The sequence below is a fragment of the Phalangium opilio genome, unplaced genomic scaffold (assembly GCF_054372755.1).
Source record: "Phalangium opilio isolate 3A_F unplaced genomic scaffold, DU_Popi_V2 ptg000011l_1, whole genome shotgun sequence".
Taxonomy (NCBI): Eukaryota; Metazoa; Arthropoda; class Arachnida; order Opiliones; family Phalangiidae; genus Phalangium; species Phalangium opilio.
This window is the reverse complement of record NW_028324147.1, coordinates 1,046,861-1,069,023: the sequence shown is the minus strand read 5'-3', so window position 1 is coordinate 1,069,023 and position 22,163 is coordinate 1,046,861. Positions and strand designations below refer to the sequence as shown.

Genomic DNA, 22,163 nt, shown 5'->3' with positions numbered 1-22,163 from the left:
GTAATGAAAAATACTGACAGTTATTGAAGCATAAATAATATCGCATTCTATCATATTAGTTTTCAGTTATTTGCTATTAGGCCTTGGTCATTCTCGCTGTACAAAATGGATCGTCCATCATTTGGAAATAAAGGCGCGAAAAAATACCGTATGATATGGGGGAAATTCTTATGATATTTCTCATCCCATCATAGCGGTGTGAATAAATTCAATTAACCGATGAATACTTTACTCGGGTTTAACAAAAGATCTATTTATCAAAACCACAAGTATTCAAGAAAGAATGGAATAAATTATTGTATCCTTTTCATTTTCGCAGCTGGCTATCCTAAACCTTTTTGGGGAGAAAATTATTCAATAATAGCCGGGATCCTTATCAAGTTTTCTCTCTTTTTTTGGGGGGGGGGGGGTGATAGGCTTAGGCATTTGCATACTTACAAATAATGGTAATGGATTTTCGTCCATGGATCGAAAAAATCTTAATGACTTAAGACGGGTAGCCGCTGCTGCAACGAAGCGCGAGGTGAAAGCCAACAGAGGTGGGAGTCCGACGTCCTAGCTGCCCCTATTATCTAAATTTTCTCCTTCAATATTTCATCCTCCTCTTCTTAATATCTCATTTTTTCTTCCAAGAAAAAGATTGAGCGAGGAATTTTCACGTCTTGATTACATTATTCCATTAAAAAATATTTCTTACGCGTATTAGGAGACACGGATAACTCGGAGATAAAACGTAGTAACTCCCGAGGCTGAAAATTTATACCGTTTTGAAAGGAAAGGACGAACCTAATACGTACGGTCTGAGTGGCTTTGACGTCACAAATAAAAAACATCTAGTATCTCTGAGACTGATAAAAAGCCTTTTTCCAAGCGGCTCAAAGGCTATGGCATAAATTTTTGAGATAAGGTATTTTATCACTGGACGCCATCATCTTTCCCCAAATTCCGACTAAGCCTAACAAACTGATAAAAAAGAGAGAGCGAGGGTGAGGAAAAAAAATAAAACTCATAAATTTTGACTCTTGTGATGAAAAATTTTTGTTCTATAATAAATGAAAAAAAGGAAAAATGTTCCATTTATTATTAATGTTTTTTTTTTCTAGTAGTTTTTTGTTGACCAGAAAGCACACTATATTTTTCTTATTTTTAAAAAATAAATACCAAAGTTGATTTGTTGTTTTTTGTTTGTCGAACATCTCTGGTAGTATTATTCACTAATACACTTGTTACTTTTTTTGTGTTGTATAAAAACATGGCACCTTGTCGAAAGAGCGCTTTTTTTTCAAATATATCTCTTAGTGTGGTTTTTGTTTTTTTTTTTGGAATAATATACGTTGGAATGTCACGTGACGTTACGTCATTGTAAAATTAGTTTACGTCTATATTCACCGTTTTGTAATTAACGCGGAGTGTCCGTCCGTGTACTTTCAAATAATTAATTAATTCACGTTAAAAAGTTTAAAGAAAAGTTGTAATTTTTAAAATATATAAATATTTTAGTTTTAGGTTATTTTTTCAGTCCGAGTGTTTGTATGTGTGTGTTTTCACCAATTTATAGCGAGCGCATTTACCTTAATGTTAATTTTAAATTGCCTTTTACATTTACTAACCCTTTAATTTTATATAAAAACTTCAACACCTATTCGTTTTGTTTTTATAAGGCAAAATTTACAAATTGTTCTTTTTTTGTGTGTATTTATATAAAAACGTCTTGAATTTATTTATTTAATTTTTTTGGCACCACTTTCTTTAAAAGTATATTATATACTTTAGGTTTAAATTATTTCGAGTTGTTTCTTATATTACTAAAAGTATATCAGTTTTAAATAAGGAAGTTTTTTTCCGTTTAAGTTTTTATAATTTAAATTAAAACGTGACCGTTGATTCTAAGAAATAAAGGTCAAGCGTAGCGTAGTACTATTAAAATCATTGTAGCATTAAAGGAAAAAATGAAATAAATTTAGTAATAAAATAAAAATTAATCGATGGGAAAAAAATCGCGGCAGCTAAAAGTAAATCGATTAGAGAGCTATCAATTTCTCCTCTCCACCCACTTCTTATCTGACTTAATAGTCCGACTCCTTTTTTTACTATTATTCCCCCTGAACCTAAAACTATCCGAAGTTTATATTATAAAGTTGAAATAAAACCTATTTCTCCCTCAAAAGAGTCAAAAACCCGTAAAATTTATGTTCTCCAGCAATTATAAAAAGAACCACTTACTTTGTTCCCCGCCAAAACTTTCTTAAAAGCACGCGCTTTATTTCCCGCCATAAAAGCTCACGAGCGTTACTTCCCGCCAAACCTGAGCCATCATGATCAAATCGCGCGCGTCTTAATTTTCCCCGCTTTTTTCCACGTGCATTTATTCCCGCCTTTTTCCACGCGCTTTTATTCCCGCCTTTTTCCACGCGCTTTTATTCCCGCCTAAAATTTATTTTACATTAAAAAACTTACTTCCACGAAATGAAACTCAAGGCATACTCTGTGTGAGAATGGAATTGAAAATCTAGAGTTACAGGAGCGAAAACCGGGTAAAAAAAGGGAAGGGGGGGGGGAGTCTGAAATAATGATAAGAACTCCGGGAAAGAGGAGAAGTTAGTCGGCATAGAAAAAAAAATCGGAATAAAATGAAGATTAAATTGAATCGGAATTGAATTGATTTCTCTAAACGATACAGAAATTCATCGGCCTGGGAGATTTTTTTTGGTGAACTCAAATGACGTATCACCACCGAACTTTTAACCATTATATAAATATCATCGTATTTTTAAATTATTACTAAATAAAAAGCTATAGACCAAGCACTTTGATCTAATTTCGCGCACCTTTTTAAATGGTTAGTGAATTGCCTATATTTTCATTAATAAAATAATAGAACGCACTTTGAGAGTCGAAAAGTCTTATTTTCTTGAGCATCCATACAGTCAGTCTATAAAAGTTCTATGGCGCTGGAATGGCAACGTCTCGTTTTGTATAAAAGTGTTAAGTCTTTTAAGTTCTTGCGTGTCAAATATAGTTGGTTCTTGTATTTGTTGACTCGACTTAAAACTCGATAGTTTGTTGTTTATAATAAATATAGGAATGTAAAAGTATTTCTTGGTACGTTGTTTTGTTTGTTTCTATAGTTTATTTGGTCGTGTTTGTTGTTTTATTTGTTGTTTAAGGAAGAGATTGTTTGTTTGTTTATTGGTGTGTGTCGATCACCAATTTTCCAAGGCAGAAACGTTTACTTTTTCGAAATTCCATTTTTGACTATTGGAGGTTGAGTCACACGGACTCATAAAGATTTCGCGACGTTCGAAATCGCAGTCCAAGCAATTACCCGTTATCGGATGCAGTAAATGCTGCGCCGCCTTACAATTAATCAATTTAATTGAGGCAAATTAGCTTTACTCTCTTAAAATCTATATAGGCCTATTCAAATTTGGAATGACGGAATACTCTTAATAGAATAATAATGATTAAGGGGTCATTTAAATCCTTCGAATAGGTCAAATTGTTAGCCCATCTCAATCAGGGTAACAACACGTTTTTAAATTCAAAATTGATTCCCTAACTTTTCCAGTCAGGTTTTACCTGGCTGTTTAAAATCATTAATATTCCCTAACCAATTTTAATTTTAACTTTAATTTGTATATATATAAAATTCAGTATGTTTTGCGTTTGAAAGAAGAACGTAGGCTTAGTACTACTATCGGAAAATTACACTGAACTAATATAAAATTCCCAGACCTTTAAGGAGCATTTTAAAATTCTTTGACTCTGTAATATAATAACCTACCTATTTCCATCCCCCAATTCCCATTCCCATTTTGATAACTTAAAGCCTTATTCTTCTTAAGGAAGAAGAGGTTAAATATAAAAGAGTAGTAGGTTCTAGTATACTGACCATGTCATACTTCCAGAGTTGATTTCCCTGCATTCCGTGGCAAGACCAGAGGACAACGGGAGCTTGCTTCTCGGAACTTGAAACATCAAAGCAAACGCTGCGTTTATTGGGACGAATATCTTTGTGCCACGAGAGAACGAATTGCTGCGAAAGACAATTTACCCCCAATTGAGAAAGCGGCAAGAAGAGAGAGAGAAAGGGAGAGCTTAGAGAAGCAAAATTATTACGCGAAATAAAATTAAAGGGCAAATGACACTGCAGAATTCTCGGACTCCATTGGAAACCCAAAGAAAACGGAGTTTCAGCGTGTCACTGGCCCTTTAAACACAGTTTTCCTTGCAGAAGAGAAAATCAATTAGTGTTAAAAGGTGCCCCCATAGGTAGGAAGGGTTGAGGGTGTAGAGTTGGGGAGATATCGAAAGAAGGTTGAAATCAACTTTACTTGTTCTCCTCCTTGATTTCTATTATCTTTAATGCATTTCTCCAATCCGAATCGTTCGTTCTGATTCCTGAATCGAGTATCGATACAGAGGTTGCTGCCAACGTTGCGAATCTGAAAAGAACGGAGGGACGGACGGCGAGGGGTCAGGGTTAAAAGCCTGTATTTACACAGGGATTGCTGGACACGCCACTATTTTAAAAGTACATAAACCCAAAGTAATCCCAACCTACCGCGGTAACTACTACACGAGATATTTAACTTTCAGTTAATTTTCTTCTACAGATAATAGGTGGTCATAGGGTTAAAAAAAGGGGGTGACTGACCTCTCCGCTGGCGTAATCCGGTGGTTCAACGGGCGGATATCGCTTAGTCAGGTCAAAGGCCACGACCTCCATGAACCATTTGAAAGGTTTGCACTTTAACGTTTCGCGTAGAGCTTTTTGCTTACTTAAATCGCCCGCGTCAAGGGTTCGGTAATGGGGTCGTCGCAAGTACAAGTACTCTTTGTATTCGTCCATCCATACTTCGGCCACTCGTTTATAATTCTATATTCCCCGTAAAAATAATTAGAAACATATTTAATAATTATTAAAAACTATTTTTTTATAAATTCTTTGCATTAGGGAGAAGCTATCATTCAGGGGCAAACCTCTCTGGGTTAACTCTATGGGCGCCTGTAGAACTGTTTATCCCGCGGCACTTCAGTGTTCAAGGAGAAGCTACCCACCAGGGGCAATTTTTATTTATTTATTTATTTCCTGTTAATGTATTTTGTTTTTTTGCTTTTATATCGGTTCGGGGGCAAACAATATTAATTTTATTAAGTAATAAATAAGGTTAGGATCCGTATCTTTCAACTGAATTGCCTTACCCGTTTTCAAATTGATTGTTAAGCCTAACACAATGACAGAAAAGTAGCTTAAATAAACAAACCATTAGGGAAAAAGCAAAGAATCGGATTTTAATTCATCCCACGCGGAGTGTTCGGTATTATTCTATTATACAAGCTATTGGTTTATCCCCCCCCCCCTTTACAGGTACGATGGACAATGGTCATTATAAGCTACAACAGAGTCAGTTCAGGGGGATACTACGTATAAGGCTAGTAGAACTTTGAGGTTGTTGAAATGGGGTGGGGGGGGGTTTGTGTTGAAAATGTTTTATTACCCTTCCGACGAAATCTCCGATGCCAGGATTGGGGAAAGGAGCGTATTTACGATAAATGTGTCCGATTCTGGAACAAGGGGCGTCGACCATTTGTCCTCCGCATTGCCAAATCTTGAAGGAGAGTTCGTACTGTTCGCCGCCCCAAACGTCCAAGCCCTCGTCGTAACCACCGAGTTCCCAGAAGAACTTTAAATCAATGGCGAAGAGACCACCAGCCATCACCGGACTCCTAAACAACAACAACAACGAGACGAAGAGAACCCAAAAGGTAAGCTCGCATTGGGTCACGCTAGATGTTTAATTGTCAAGGAAGACCGGAGTTCTAGATTAACCCCAGTATGATGTAAATACAGTTTTCTTTTTGTTCAAAGGAAACCCGTGGCTTACTTGTCGAACTCACTTAAGCACTTGTCAATTAACCTAAGCAAACCATTCATCCATAAAAGGACCTAACTGATGGGAGTATCCCCTTAGACGGTAATTGGTATTAAAACTTACTTAAAGGGTTCCGTGGGTTGCTTCAAGTCTTCGGGCAATAAAGGAAGCCGCTTATAATAAAGTTCCCAATCAAAGGCCCCTCTGGCCCCCTCGTCTTGGGCCCGGTACGCGAATGTTTCGTAATCGATGACGTCAATGAAAGGGCAAACCACCGTTTTGCGATCCAAAGCGATCGGCTCTGACAAAACAAACGGTGGTTAAGTTTCCTTTTGAAAGAAAATTGCTTAACAAAACTTCCGAAGGTAATAACGCTTGAATAGCTGATAAAATTGAACTTAAAAGGAATCAACGGTTCGCCGAATATTTCCAAGGACAAAACGAGGCGTGCACCACCACCACCACCCGGGGGCAAATAAGGGGGAACTTCCCCTTAATGACTCTAACGAAGCGAAATTTAATGGGTAACTCTATATACTCGTACTCTACCATCGTCTTTCTAGAGAAATTCACCTCCTAAGTCTTTAAAAGCTTTATTAGGTTCGCTAACTTTGGATTTCCGCCACCGACATCAAAATATTATTGCCAAATTTTCATATATAAAAGTTTCCATCGCAATCTTTAATGAGCGAAATTTAATTGCGAAAAATTTCACGCCATGCACTCGGAATCGAGTATATACCTATATATATATACTTAGATATAAAATTTTCCCAATCAAAAATGCGTTAAATTGGAAGATTGGTGACGTTAATTTAAATGTTTGAATTAAATTTTAATCTCAAATTAAACGTAAGAAACCTCCCCCTAAGACTAATTAAAAAAATAATAAAAAAAAACAACATGTAAGGGTTTAAAATAATCCCAAAATAAGGGTGAATTCTCTGATGAGCTATATAATTCTTATACACTCATAAACCGAGGCTTAACAAAAATAATCCCAAGTTTTATAATCGTCCAGGGCAAAGTAAAGTAAAAAAAGTTGAAGAACTTACCAAGTAAAGGAGGTAGCCAATTAACGTTGGCTTCCGTGTGAGAATCTAAGAAAATGATGACGTCACCGGTGGCTTTCTTGGCCCCTAGAAGACGGGCCCTAATTAGACCCTCTCTCTTGTTGGCACGTACGATCTTCACTATCTTCAGTTTACGAACGTAATCTTCCAAAGGTTTCTTCAAAAAATCTGGACCATCGCCCAAAGAAAAGGTCCACCCAAAGAAGAAGCAGGAAAAAAAAAGGATTAACTTTTACTTTTTTTGCAAAACATCTTTTTTATATCTTTGGCCCACCCTTAAATTATCCTCTTTAGGGTCGACTTAAAAGAGAAGGCGAAAGTCTAACGGCAATTAAAATCCCGAAGCCTAGGCATAATTTCCTTATTTAAAATATTAACTAATTATTAACAGAATCAAAACATAGGCCAATAAATAAGCGTGACCAAAGAGAATTATATAATAATGATAACTACAAGAAGAGGAATAGAAACTCTGTGTTTTTAGAAATCTAAACAAATTTAGAGGCTCTGAAAGTAACAGGAAACGATTTAATTTTAATTTAGTTCTGTTATTGGAGAATCGCGTTAAAACAGTTTTCGGAATTGGTACCCATGATGACGTTGCATGGCCACTTCAATAGTTACTGGGGGTACCCTAAAGGATTATTTAAGAATTCCAAAAACGATCGAGAAGTAAAAAGGAGCTCGGCGTTTCTCCATCCATCCATCCCTGAGGGAGAGGAAGTTAGATGTGGAGAATGAAAAAAGTTTCCTGAAACTACAATATACGTTGGTACTATAGTAGAGTAGATGCTATATTATAATGTTCAGCCCCAAAAACTTTGGAAACCAACTAGTAAATCTAATCTATCTTTGATAGTAACTTCCCTCTCCCCTTCTCTATTCTTTCTAAACTCACTGGCTCTTTCTTGAAACGTGTGGGTTTTTATTGTTGAACGCGATCGAGGAGGGAGGCAGGGCTTACAAAGAAGTTTTTGTTCTAACATTTAGAAGCCACTGAACAGCGCAAACATGAATGTATTCCATGCATTTCCCACAGAAATTATTGCCGAACAAAAGCCTTCGCTGAGGCTACTAAACCAATTCTAATATCGAATTTTATTTAGGAATAAGATCTTTCCATATTCACGTGATAATGCAATACATTCTCGAGTGCGTGCACGAGAAAAAAAAGGCCTTAATCGTGTTTAAAGAATGATTAGTGTTTTCCTTTTTCGCACCAAAAAAAAACAGCCCCCTTTTCAGGCAGCGGTTTCGGCAAAATTAACTTAAGGGAGATAATTAGCAGCGTTTTACTTACCTTTGGTACTAAAATCATCAACGAGTATAATCTCTTTGAGCAATTGTTGCGGCGCCCGGTTCATGACGCTAATGACCGTTCGAAGTAAAGTAGTCCAATGTTCGTTATGGAATGGAACCACTACGCTGGCCACTGGTAATTCGCTCAAGTACATCTTGGACTTGCATCTTTAGAAACGAAAAAAAAAAAAGATTATTATAATCAAACTCCTTCCGGAACGTGACGATCTCGTAAAGCGAATCCTTGGATTGCCAAAATGGATGTCGCACGAATCTGCTACCCAAATTAAGTTAACTAACCATCTCTCTCTCTCTGCTCAAGCTGCACCAATATTTTACAAGAGTGTATCTTGTTTGGTATGACGTTGGCAAGAGATAGAGGAGTAGTATTAGGCGTTCGCCTTCTAGTTTTAGACGATTCTAATCTGCCAAATAAGACAAGAGCTGAGTTGGATGGTCTATTGTCTAAAATCTCCCCCATCATTTGTTGACAAAGTTTCAAAGCCATTCTGTACAACGAGGGCTTCGCTTCCCTAAGTTAGTTTCAAGTTTTGCACGAGCGGTGATCATGAAGGGATGGGAGAGTAAGAACCCGAGTTTCCTCCGAGTGGTTTTGCGTACGAGATTCTGTCCTGGATGGTTTGACGTCCTCGTTAAATTTTGCCAAACAGATATATCGAAGGAAGGGAACCCGCTTATCCCGAGGGCCTTGGTTCAAACAATGAGTTCTGATATTAAATTTAGAATGACCTTGGTTGGGAACCTTCATCTTCACTTCCGGGTATACTGAATATTATCTTTGTATGTATCGAGAAAGAGCTACCCCTTGCAGTTTTACTATGAGGTTAGGTTTAGTTGTGGTGACATAAGATTAAAGTCACCATGCACTTCCCTCTGTGGGTTTGCCAAATGTCAATAAACGACGATGAGAAATTAATAAACGGTACAACAAAGGTCTTGAAATAATACCTTGACAAGTTATTTTTACTTGTCATTTCTATAGGTATACATCATTTGAGTGGTATCTCTCGCTCTCTCTTTGGTCAGATAAAAAGATCCGATAGAGGAAAACCGGAAGTAGAAAATAAAAAGGGATCTATTCAATGGAGCGAAAGGGAAGACAGATAAAGCAGTCAACTGAGGATGAGAGAGAGAGAGAGGGAGAGAGAGAGAGAGAGCTTTGGGGGGTCTCTGGTGGGTTTGCGTTGCGAAGAATGGGATTTTTCCAGTCTAGCCTCTCAAAATGTCAATCGCCGTCACTTTTAGCAGCTCGACGACACTCGTTAAAAACATATCGACGATAAAAATAACCATTAATTAAAAGAGTACGTAGCTCGCGTTTCTCCAGAAAGGGATCCCACTCTTTTTCATCCCCCCCCTTCATTGTTAAAAGAAATACACGTATTAGAGTGACAACTTAAAAGTCAGATATCGGAAAAATATATATTAGAGATTTCTTTCACGATCAAAAGTCGATAATAACTTTGAACCACCAGGTCAAAGGTTATTCCGCCACCTCTTGACCTTTGATTAAAGAAATCTCCAAGTTTAACGTTCCACCACTGAAAACGTTGTTGGTTACTTCTTAGTTTAGCTCGTTAGGCTTAGAATTTAAAGTTACCCTCGTCAAACTTGTTTCAAGCGTTTTAGAAAAAGTGTCAATTGTAATTCCCTTCTAAAAATATTCCAATAAATAAGTAAATAGCTTTTAAGTTGGAAATACTTTAGGGAAAGAGGAAAGCTTATACAATATTGACATTTAAAACCCACGAAAAAAGTTTATTTTTAAAATAAATCCAAAGAAAAGAAGATGGGGAAACGATGAGAGAGAGAGGGGGGGAGAGAGGGAGAAAATATAAAATTGGCCTCGAAAGTTCCCCCAAGTTTTTATCCGTTTTTGAGAGTCAATATGATTTTTGGGCAAACAACGGTATACGGTTTTTTAAAATGAAAATCAGATAGAACCTAACCAAGATAGCCAAGCCCCCATATAAAACTATTTCTGAACATTACCGGTAAGCCTTGGTGCGTGGCACTACGTAAGGTACCAATTTATTACTTTCACCCTATCCTTGAGAAGATGCTATGTATTTACTCGCGAGTGGTACAAGAGCTCGTGGTTTTTAATGGACAATTTCTCAGGGCGCCAAGAAAAAAGAAAAAAGCTTTTCCCCCTAAACCGGGTTTTTTTTTCTTGGACAGATTCTTCTAAGACTCTAAAAGGATGTGAAAATGGATGAAGGTGTTCTTTAAGACTTAAGATTTGGCTTGGACAACTCGGTCTCTCTAAAATACCTTTAAGCCTTTTACAGTGTAACACCAGGGAATTGCAAAGACCGATTCGAACCATGCGAGGAAATATAAACAGGGTATGCTCCAAAAAGGGAGGGAGCGTCCGATGACATTATTCACAGTAAATAAAACCCTTAAATTTAAGTAATAAATTGAAAGAAAATACTAATCGAATTAAGGGGCCATCCGTAAAACATTCTACTGTTCATAACTTGTTTAGATTGTGTCCTTTTCGACTCAAAATCGATTGTCCACTGTAGTTAATTTGGTCCTAAACCACACCTTTATTGGAACACACCCTGTTTATACGTTGAAAAACTTCCGAAAAATAAATAAAAAATCTTGTATTTTTTCGCTCTTAGGTTTGAAAACAGTTTAACAAATATTTAACGTCTATCAAAGGCAAATAAAAGTCGGGGGAAAGTTAGGAAGTAATAAGAGGGGAAATTCTCACCCGGAATTTCTTATATCCGGTAGTGACCTATTGAGAGCGATGAAATCACTGGCCAGCGCGTTGAAGCCGTTGACCTTATAGAGTTCATCCTTTTTCTTTTGCAACGTAGTGGGGACGTAATAGGCTGTACCCTGTTCGCCGGGTCCCTTTCGTTGGGACTCCTCTTCAATTTGTTCGGCAATATGCCAATCTTTCTTCCCCGCATTTTCGTTCTCCACTTCATTCTCTTCCACTTCCGACTCTTGTTTCTGTCAGATTATAAACATAAACCCAACATTAGATTCGTCGTCGTCATTTGAAACCACGCCCCGACAAAGCTGTTTACAAAAACAAAAATCAACAATAACAACAACAAGTATGACCCAAAAATAGACCATTTCGATGTAACTATAAGAGGGAAAGAGACGAGGGTATAACTTTGCCTTCCATCACACTTTTTGGCGCCTGCGCTGTAGTAGTCTTGTATCACGATAGTATGTCCCAGTACTGAGGGTTGCTTACCCCTTTTTGTTACATTGAAAACGTCTATTACTCAATATCAGCTAGGGCCCCCTCAAACACAAGAATAAGCTCGCTTTGACACGCAATTTCAACGCAAACTACTACTAGCATTGCTCGGGATTAGGCGAGTAATTGCTTGCCGAATATACGGCGAATGCGAGGTCATTGCCTTAGTATGAAAATACTTTAATCCAGTTTTACTACGAACTCTCTGTCTCTCTCTCTTTTCAAAATATTTAAAATATGCAAAACGTGGCGGAATGAACGAAAGGAAAACACTCTTTAAAATTTAATGCGGTTAAGAAAGAAGAGCGAGAAAAAAAAACAAGTCGTTGAAAAAATGAATTTAAATATTTGGCGATCCCCGACGTATCTTTTATCCCTTTTAAAAAATTTGCATATCATAAGATACTTTGCGTCAAAACTTGTTTTAGAATTTTTTATTTTTATCTATTTGACTCCTCTCTCTATACCATATTAAAAATATTCATCAGATGTCTAAATATTAAAGCAAAAGTTGAACTTGATTTATAAAATAATTAGATTTCAACTTTTAAATAAAACTCGAAAATTTTAAGACTTAAATTTATACCACGTTCAAAACGCTTAACACTACGTTGCGTTTCATACATCGTAAACTTCTTCAGATGTTTCAAATTCGGTCCGAAAAACTTAACGGTTTCAAGTGGCATTCGTTTCAATCGAACTGTGACCAAGTCATCGAGGTTGACGTGGCATGACGTGGGACAAACTATAGCGAAGTTACTAACGGAACGGTCGTTTTTGACAAGTAAAGATGATGAAGAAGGAAAACTGGCTTCAATCGCCAGTTTGAGAGGGCGCACTAGAGTTCGGTCTCGGTATACCATTATAAGTAACCTTAAAAACCATAAGTAGACCTATAACATTACCATTTGAAGCAAACTAAGTCAGCGCTACGAATGGTCTTATAGCTTTAGGATATGACTGAACTGGTGACGCCATCATGATGATTGTACCCTCATCAAATTATTTTTGGCAACACCGTCCACAATTAAACGTTACTTAACATTAATAGGTTATTCACAGCTATCTCTTTATTCAGTGGTAACCAAAAACTGGCGCTTCAAATATATATATACATCTTTTTTCTCAGGGCATCAGGATCAGGGCGCGCTAGGGAGGACCTTAAGGGTAGTATAGCGAATTCAGGGACAGGGAGAGGGTGCCCGGAGGTATATATGGCGGGCGGGGGATTTGCGATTCCCCGGTACCAACCAAGAGGAACTAAAAAGGGAGTCGATCTCCTAAGCCCTCGGTCTATGTCAGACACCGACAAAGGAAGTCCTTCTTTATACGGTCTTAAAAAAAGTAAGAATGAAAGGCCTCGGCGAGAAAGGCTCCTGGATCCAGGAGAAGAAGAATGGGCCGCGATTGATATGGGAGAGGATATAATAAGCTTCCAAACCAGGGAATACACTATAAAGAGAGTCGCCATTGATTAGGCACAAACTAGGATAGGCCTTTTCTTCCAGCAGACAAATTATAATACGCGGGACACCCCGAGGTAACATTTTCTTTATGAAAGATCCCCTTACTCTCGTTACCAAGGGCATAATATTTTTTGTCTATGGATCCACATACACACCCACACAACACAACATATAGCCGGGATAAATTCCCAGCATGCAACGCTCGCGCCCTTCGGCTTTTTGATACGCAATATATAATCGGAAACTTCCGCCGTTCCCGTTAAGCTAGGGTCCAGGCCAAACTGCGCGTGTTCTCAGCGCTCGTGAAAGGAATCATGAAATATAATATTCAACAAGAGGTCCCCTCCTATCGAACGATCACTATTTATTCCCCCCCCCCCCACCATCACCACCCAATAACCATTAACTAGACCTAGATGGTTTAATTTAGTATATACGCATACACAAAATTACCGGAAACGGATGTAATAAAAAGAGTCCGGGATTGCTTCGACCAATAACGTTTTCCTTTTCATAATGAAGCAAAAGCACGATTATCCAATAACTAAACTAAACTAAAAAAATCATTTTCACCTCTCTGTATTTGGTTTTCCAAATTATCCTTTGTTTATTAATTATTTTCAAAGTAATTTTAATAGAAGGTAGATATTCAGTCTTAAAGTGCCTTGTTCTTTTTTTAATATTATATCTATAAATATCTCAGTCTAAATTCATTAAGTTCTCATAAACAATGCAAAGGATGTCCAAGCAAAGGATGACAGAAAACGACTAAAACATCATAAACCTGTCCTTTTGTAAGGATTTCTCGACTGAAAAACACCGGCCCACTCGTTCTTTTGTTTAAAGAGGCCCAAAAAGGAGCTCAAAAATTCTGGTCACGAACCGGTAACCTATAGCTCACTCCCTAAGGGGCGTTTTCCCCCCAAGGAGTACAAAGGTGTAAGTGTAACATCCTTCGGATAAAAAAGAAGCTCAGGAGCAAAAAGAAAGAGTGAGAGAGAGATGGAAGAGACGGGGAAAATATCCTCGCGCTGTGTTTTTCTTTCAAAACAAGCGGCGAGATAAGCTTAAGATGACAACAATGTGTTTTGGTTGGGAATAAAATTTCCTGTACTTTTTTATTTTATAGGATGAAAAGTTTAACCAATCCAAAGAGATTTAAATCGTCAGGAGTGGAAACTCAATGAAAGAGGTAAATAGAATAAACCATCCCACTGCTTGGCCTTACGAGCATCCATTGTTTCTCCTATTTTAATAATTCTCTATGACTGACCCTTATGGGGAAACGTTGCCTGGAATGCATTAACGTTATTTTTTTATTAAATAAAGTTTTGAAATATAAATAGTTTCTAATCTCTTAAGCCTTGGAGAAGGATTTTCCAGTTGCAAGATATGATCACGGATTTAGACGGGATACACGAGAGTTCTTTCGCGTATGGTTAGGTAAGTACAGATAACCCAAACCACGCATTTACGTCCAGAAAAAAACTACGATACATTTTATTCTCCGCATCGTAAATAAGAAATACGGACGGTTTTTTCTCTTTCCGAATACACGTTGCTCGTTGTTTCCGGTCCTCTATTTTATTTTTAAGTTTAGTTGAAAAATGATAAGGATACAATGGATATAACTCACAGACCATCTCTAGAAACCTTTCAAGGTACATAAAAAGGGAACAGCGTAGACTAAAAATAAATTTCGGATGTAGTCTTTTATCCTACGGACATTGTAACAAACTTTCTTCATAAAGGGCCAGTAAAGAAGTAAATTATTTTGGCTACAAAATTAGTAGATACAATCAGGTTAGAGGAAATCACTTACTTCCTCCATGACGCGCCCACCTTTAAACAGTGACCTTGATATACCACAAGAGAAATATTACAGATCCTAAGTTTTATATATCCCCCTGCACGCATAGCTTTAAGTTCTGGAATTAAATTTATAATTAACCTTGATATCCTAGAAATAACCCTGATGGTCATTTCCGTTGCTAATATTGGTTGACACCATTGCATAATTTTGTATTGTAACCGCTAGCCCATGGAGTTTTCGCATCTCCTACAGGGAATATTTGTAAGATCCATGCTAGAAGAAGCGGGATAGAACGTACAAACAAACCGAAAGACACTGCCAACATAGATCTTCTTCTTGACTCTCCTTCCACGATTCTGTACTCGTGTTTCAGAAAAGATGGAAGAAGTATAAGAAGAAAAGATGAAGATGGGGGAGTGGGAGAGGAAGACAAGGAGGATGAGAAGAAGTACGTCAGTTTTTTTTATGGCGGGAAGGGGGGCAAATAGATCTGACGCCATTCCTAACGGAGCTAGGCTACATTATGGTGGTGGTGGTGGTGGTAGAAGCCTGGACGCGCGGATCTGTAAATCATACTTATTCGAGACATATAGACGGAATGGCGCCCGAACTAGCCTGTTGGTTGCGCTTTGGTTGGCCAAACACATTCTTTGTATTGCCTAGAAACAAAAACAAGACGGTCCTCTGCCTTAATAATGACTCGCTCGCGTCCTTAAGAGATAATCACGTGATTACCGTATCAATTGATAAAGCGCGCGGAATTTTAAAATTAAAAGAAAAAAAAAAGAAAATTCCTTATTCGTTAAGCCTTTGTTTTTGAATAATGAATATGGAAATTCCACGCGCTTAAATTAACAAGAGTTACGTCACGTGATTAGGGAAAGATTGACGCATTCCCACGTGCATCTTCACAAAGTTTCCTCGCGCACGATTAAAAATGCACGTGGGACAGAGTCATTCTCGATTTCAAAACTAGCCTAGGCCGTACAATCTCTACAAATACATAACCTTCGCAGAAATATCCCATTGTTGTTGAAAGACGAAGCTAAATCGTAAAAGAAATGTGCCCAAGGGAGTGGAAATTGGCTCGGGACCCAAAATAACGGTTTCTTTTTTATATATAGGTCTATAACGGAAGTATCTTTCTTCGGACTATGCATTCTGACCACCATCAAGTATATATACATTTATTTATTTCTATATTTGAAAGTGATATCGATAAGTATAACTGCGAAACGATTCATTGGACTACTTTGTCAAACAGATAAGATATGACTCGACCATTCTTTGGGGAGGGCGATCCTAGTAGCTACTTCATTTTTCAAAGGCAAAGGATTGGGGGGGGGAAGGAACTATATCTGTCAGAGGCAGACCAATATATATTCCTCATATTCGACTCGAGGGAAATTCAACAGAGAGATATTTATATATCAACCGATCTACTTTTATTTTTTCGGTCAACCCCAACGAGCAAGAAAAAAAATATATATATATTAAGCGCTCGCTTGTGTCCTGGAAACCGTAATATCCTTTTCTGGGAAAATGTATTTTACGAGGGGACAGTCACTCCTGTACAAAAATGTATAACCTGTAATCGTTGCACATGGATCCTAAAAGTGAATAGCTCCTCGGTATCTTAATTTTCGATTATTTAACTAATAATTAAAGGTATTTTACGTCACTAAGCCTAATAGCTAAACCCTGACCATTATTCACTAAGTAAACCCTGACCATTATTCACTAAGTAAACCCTAACCATTATTTACTATTTAAACCATTGCGAGGTCTGTTAAAACGCGGACCAGGCTTATGTAATTTTCACAGGCGCAATCACGCTGCACTTCCCCGAAATATTAGCATGATCTCGAGCCTGTCAAATTATACACGAGTTTCGAGAGCGTCGCTGACTAAACAAGGAAAGACTTAACGCAAAACCATGCGCCGTCCCGAGTTGTTAACGCGATTCGCGTATAATTCTGTCGTGTAAGCCTTATTGAGCAATATATATGTATAGAAGCGGTCCCCGCCCAAAAGTCCATTCTAATTATACCAAGACATAAGGAAAGTAGTTCACATAGACACGAAGGTAACGCGGAGGATCATTAGAGGCGTTGAGCATTAACACCCCGGCCGGACGCGTCAAGGTAAAACAAGGGAAATATTTATAGATTTAAGATCGTTTAATTTCCAAGTCGTACGTTCCGGTTTCAACTCTCGTCACTTTACTCTCTCTTCCCGATTGGCCAAGGCTTAACAAAACATTCCTCAATAGTTTCCTATACTTCCCCTCACCTTACGCGCCATTTTCCAGTAAATATTATTAGGTGATTAAAGCTTTAAAAGGAGGTGCGGAATGAAACTAACTGCGTGGAAATTATATAGGGAGAGGAAGGGAATGATTACTTAGGAGCATGCATGCTGCCTTTGTCGCGACAATTTCCCCCCTTTACTGTGTGTGTTCCTTTCTAGGATAAACAACGCATTGTTGCTAAAACTCGCGTATACGTAAATTGAGTTATATTTAGCGCTGCAGGCAAATAGATAGTTTTCATCGACGAATGAAGAGGGCGGATTTATAAATGAACGCCACAAAGATGTATTTAGAACGCTAAGTATTAATTAGAGAATTTTAGAAGAGTCGCATTAAGTGATTAAGAAAGAGTGGGTTTAATTTCGTTAAAACAGTAAAACTTCTTGACGTTAAGTCTAATCATAAGTTATACTAAACCCACCACCATCAGCTTGGGGATTAACTGAACTGAACTGAATCAAAAGGTGAATTAAATTAATACTGGAACACCACCGCGTTAAGAAGGTCTGCGCGCCTTCATTAGTTGAAGGAGCTCGATTTTTCACCTAGATGATTATATACCTACCTACCATGTTTAGTTATTTTTTTATTATTACCTTAAGCAAGCTAAGGAGGTATTAAGGCCTAATCTAAGACAGGCTGCCCCGGCGTAATAGGAATGAGGGGCTCTGAAAAGGCTTGACCCGAATTGTTCTCGCGAGTATAAGCTCGTTATCAGATAAGCGCCGCTGATTCCAAGTTTCCCAAGTGCTTTCAGAAATTGCAATCCGAGCGCGCTCGCGCCCGCTATCCAGTTCGCGCCAAGATTGCGCTGGAGAACTCGAGACATTCTCGCGCGCTGCAATTTTCCTCCTCAATTTCCATTATTCTCGCGTACTTAAGAAACTAGATTTAGGCGCGAAATACTTGGCGCGCGCGCAATTGGTCTAAAACCATTTAAGTAAATACCCGCATTCATATTCGACCTTCCCAGTCTTATCTCCCAGTAACGAATAAGAAAAAAATAGTTATTGTTGCTCCTAGATGTTTACACGTGTGAAACGGTATAAGAGTAATAGACCATCTGGCTTTTTGGCGCCTGCGCAGTAGTCTTTTTGTATCACGAGAGTGCACAGAGAAGGATAGCAATGTATTAACCAACCCCCTTGTATGTCCCCCCGATACTGAAGGTTGCCTGCGCCTTTTGGTTACGTCAAAAAGGTGAGGAACTGAAGATATAGTCCAAGGACAAATAAGGAGTTTCGTAGGACCATGCACCACCAACTGGACACTTGTAATACACCAAGTCAAATCCTACATCATTATAGACTTTGACATTCTCTGAGCTTATATAGTTACAAGACGTTTTATAATCAGCAATAAAGGAACCCTAACTCTTAAATTCAGTATAAAATAGTTAAAACTGAAACTTCTAACTAATAAATTAGATCGCGGTAAAAAGCCCCAGTTTCGAATATAAGTGGTGTCTGTCTGTCAAGAAGAGGCAGGAAGGAGTGTTAAATTATGGCTCATCAGAACCACACCATTTTTCACGATCTGAGAAAATTACAATCATTTGAAGAAGCAAGTTTCCTTCTACCAAATTTTGTTCAAAAGTCGATGATAAAAGAGCGAAACGTCGAGAGAGAGAGAGAGGAAAGGGTTCTTTGTAATAACAATAATTTAAGAATCTATAGAGTACCCCCCCCCCACCCTTATCCATAAATTGATTGCGTTCGCTTTTTGGAAGCCCATGCAGCAAAGCCCTTTTCGTTTTAATCATGGTCGTTCAAATCATAACGCTTATTTCTATTTCAACTTGAAGGTACCAAGGATATTCCATTTTTCTTAGAAGGGTGCGAAACGATTTCTATACTTTTCTCTTAAGTTTAAGAGGATTTCTTTCGAGAAGTGGACTCTTTATCAATGCCATCGGGACTAAAGTAAACTGTTTCTATGGCACTTCGGATAAAATGAAATGGATGTTAAGTAAACTTTGTTCGAAAAGAGATATTTCGTGAAAAAAATGTATCAGCAGCAATTTTTCAAAATTTCCATAATCAAAATTGACCATCTTTTACCTATTTAATGTCCAGTGACCTTTGACACCCATCCCTAAAACACTCCAATGTTCAAAACTTGGAAACCGAGTCCATCCAACACACCCTGCATATATACTTCTTCAAAAATTTCAAAAACAATTTATATATAGACGTTAAAATGGACGTAAACCAATAGCAGCTGTACCGGACTATGATGTATCGGAGTTCAAGGGTCAAATTTCTCTTGAATAGCCTGGAAACGAGAAACACTAACTAAATTTCATAGGAAAAGAAAATAATATGTATTGGTGGTTGGGAGGGGGGACTTATGAAATCGCTAATAAATGAGTCGGCCAAAAAGCAGTCACGCAAACGAACCTTATAATTAACGAGGTTTAAAGTCATTAGCAATGATGAATAACCACGCCTTCGTGAAGAGAGCACGAGCCAGCAACCCCCCCCCCCCCCCAATCCTTAGTACGTGATTACCCTTAAGTCAATAAGACTCGACACCGTAATCAAAGGCCAGGTTCAACCAGAGTTTAAAACGCGGTTATAGTCAAGTAAAAGTGACCGCGCGAGACACGCCTGATTATTATGGAAATCACGCGCTGGTGCTCTCACCTTTGCCAAGGTTATTTTTAAATTTTGGTGCACGCGGAGAATGAAGTACGGTTGAAAGGTTATCGCGTGCTTTGAATGAATTGGTCTATCTCAGTATTAAGGCTGCCGCTTCATCCCCTTTCGTTATATTTCAACGGCAATATATATAAATATAATAAATAATTAATTCTAGAGAAATTTAATGATATACCGACGTCCGGTTCATCCCATACACGCGCCTACTGAAGTAAATTAACGCGAAGTTATTAATTAAAATTATTATTAACGGGATATTTTCTTTTCCCATATAATTAATTTATATTTATTTATAATTTCGGTTTGATTTATTTCTGAGGCGTATGTATTTACGTATAATCAATGACTGCGGGTATAAATTGACCAAGGGACGATTTTTTGGCCACCACCGCGGTGTGTGTATAGGAAAAGGAGAGCCACGCCCAAACCCGTTTAAATTTCTTCTTATAAGCAATTTTGATATTATAAATAAAATCGTAATAATATTAAATTACCTGCCGAAATGAATACGAATACGAGATGAAATTATTTCCTGGTAAAAGGTGTATAATTAATAATTCTACAGGGAAATTAATTTTATACAACCTTGGGATTTTAATTTAATAAAATAAAAAGAATAAATGATATTACGTTTTTTTTTCTCTCTCTCGACAAAAATACCATTAAACTGAAAGATAGCGAATTCTTAAAATAACTCGAGGAGGAAATAAATAAATCTCTGGATTATTATCAACTTAAGGTTAACAAATGTAGATGCGATAGGGTAGGGCGTGTTCCTTATGTCCACTGTAGAAAAAACCATAAATAAGTGAAAGAAAGAATAAATAGATTATATAAAAAGAAATATATGAAGTCTAGACAAGATTAAACCAAAGAAAAAAATAGAATAATGATTTTTTTCTTTGACTGTATACGAATATGAAATGACGCGGACTTAACCCGAATATTTAATCACATACTTATAACAACTATAGCAACGGGCGTTCTCTAACTAAATATATTCCGGGAAACTTTCTAAATAAGAACCCGGAACTAGAGAGAGTCGATTCTGGAAACTGGATAATCAAAGAAACTCATGGATGGAAAGCGCGAAGAAATCTTAGAAGCTTAATGAGGTATATACAGTGAGAAGCAGCACCCCCTTTTGACCCCCCCCCCTCCCGCCTTCAAGTGGTACTCAGTAACAGAAGTAAAAAGAGCATATACATTTATATATGCGAAACCCCGTCTCGAATTCGCTGCACCATATAAGCAATTAGGTATAGAAAAGCTCGGGAAAAAAGTAACTGGCCCGGCCCGCCATTTAAAAGGAAAAAGGGGCCGGCGCCAACCGGAGAAAGTCCTCGTTAGCTATGATAAAAATCTAAGTGTGGTCACGCTTATAGGCGTTGCATTCTTAAGACGAAACGGAGTTGGAAAGTGCCAGGGAATTTTCTCAGAACGTCTCCGGAGAAAAAGGATCGAGGTGGAAAAGTTTCGAGAGCAAAAACCACGTGCTGCAAAAGGCGGGAAAAAGAAAAAGAAAACGGATTTTCGCGCGCCTGAGATATTTTCTGTCAGTGAGCGCGCGCGCGGATGAAAGCGAGGGGTTGGATACTTTTAATAACTAGGCTTAATCACGAAATATTTATATTGTCAAAATTCTATACAAGAAAATCATTAAATAAATTAAATTAAATAATTTTATTCACGCGAAACTAAGTGGAAAGAAATTAACGCAAAATTAAACGAGCAAGTTTGTATTATAATTTTAAAGAATCTTTTATCCATATATTTTCTTGAATAATAAAAGTTTCCTTCCCCTCGTTTCTCGGATGAAAGCAAGCGCGAGACGGCATTGGCACGCGGCAGCAAGAATAGAAAGAATGGAAAGAATGGATTCACGGCGCGGAAAAGGCGATTTATTTTAATCCTTTCCGCGAGATGGTCTGACCATTGGCCAAAACTAAACCCCCCCCCGTGACCTCTCCCCTCCACCTTCTCCCTCCGAGCGCCACCAACAGGGTGACGTAAAGAAAGACCACGCACCTCCGAGAAAAATGGTCTACGCAAAGAGAATTGAACACAGATTGGAAAAAGGACAAGAAAGAGCTTAGAGCGTCAGTCAACTCAAAATGAAAAGGTGTATATACGGGAACGGGACTCGTCTTACTTTAAAAATGTACAAACTATTTTTCCTTGTCAACGGGGTTTAACACGAGTGTATCAATTCGCCAAACCTTCCAATCAATTACGTTTCAATACCGACTCTATTGTCAACCACTCACATGTCGAAAACAATAGCGGTTCAAATAAAACTCAACGAAAAGAGTGAAAATTTATGAAGCCAGTTAAATTCATGGATAATTCAATATTTAATCTTGAATTATCCGAGATATATTTAAAAAAATCCTTTAAGATTTGTCTTCAATT

At 37.8% G+C, this 22,163-nt stretch overlaps 1 protein-coding gene across 2 annotated transcripts in view; it reads right to left on the bottom strand.

Annotated features, from left to right (window-relative positions):
- Positions 1-1,049: 1,049 nt before the first annotated feature.
- The window catches only part of Pgant6 (Polypeptide N-Acetylgalactosaminyltransferase 6), a 53,183-nt gene continuing 32,069 nt past the window's right edge, over positions 1,050-22,163 (bottom strand). For both annotated transcript variants that reach the window (XM_089857639.1, XM_089857631.1), the window contains exons 2-10: positions 10,995-11,242; positions 8,250-8,416; positions 6,932-7,117; positions 6,000-6,177; positions 5,502-5,730; positions 4,658-4,879; positions 4,335-4,445; positions 3,893-4,036; positions 1,050-3,356 (exon numbers count right to left, since the gene is read on the bottom strand). In XM_089857639.1, coding sequence (XP_089713765.1) covers positions 3,204-3,356; positions 3,893-4,036; positions 4,335-4,445; positions 4,658-4,879; positions 5,502-5,730; positions 6,000-6,177; positions 6,932-7,117; positions 8,250-8,403 — 1,377 coding nt within the window. In that variant the 5' untranslated portion in view covers positions 8,404-8,416; positions 10,995-11,242 and the 3' untranslated portion in view covers positions 1,050-3,203. The remainder of the gene's footprint in view (positions 3,357-3,892; positions 4,037-4,334; positions 4,446-4,657; positions 4,880-5,501; positions 5,731-5,999; positions 6,178-6,931; positions 7,118-8,249; positions 8,417-10,994; positions 11,243-22,163) is intronic.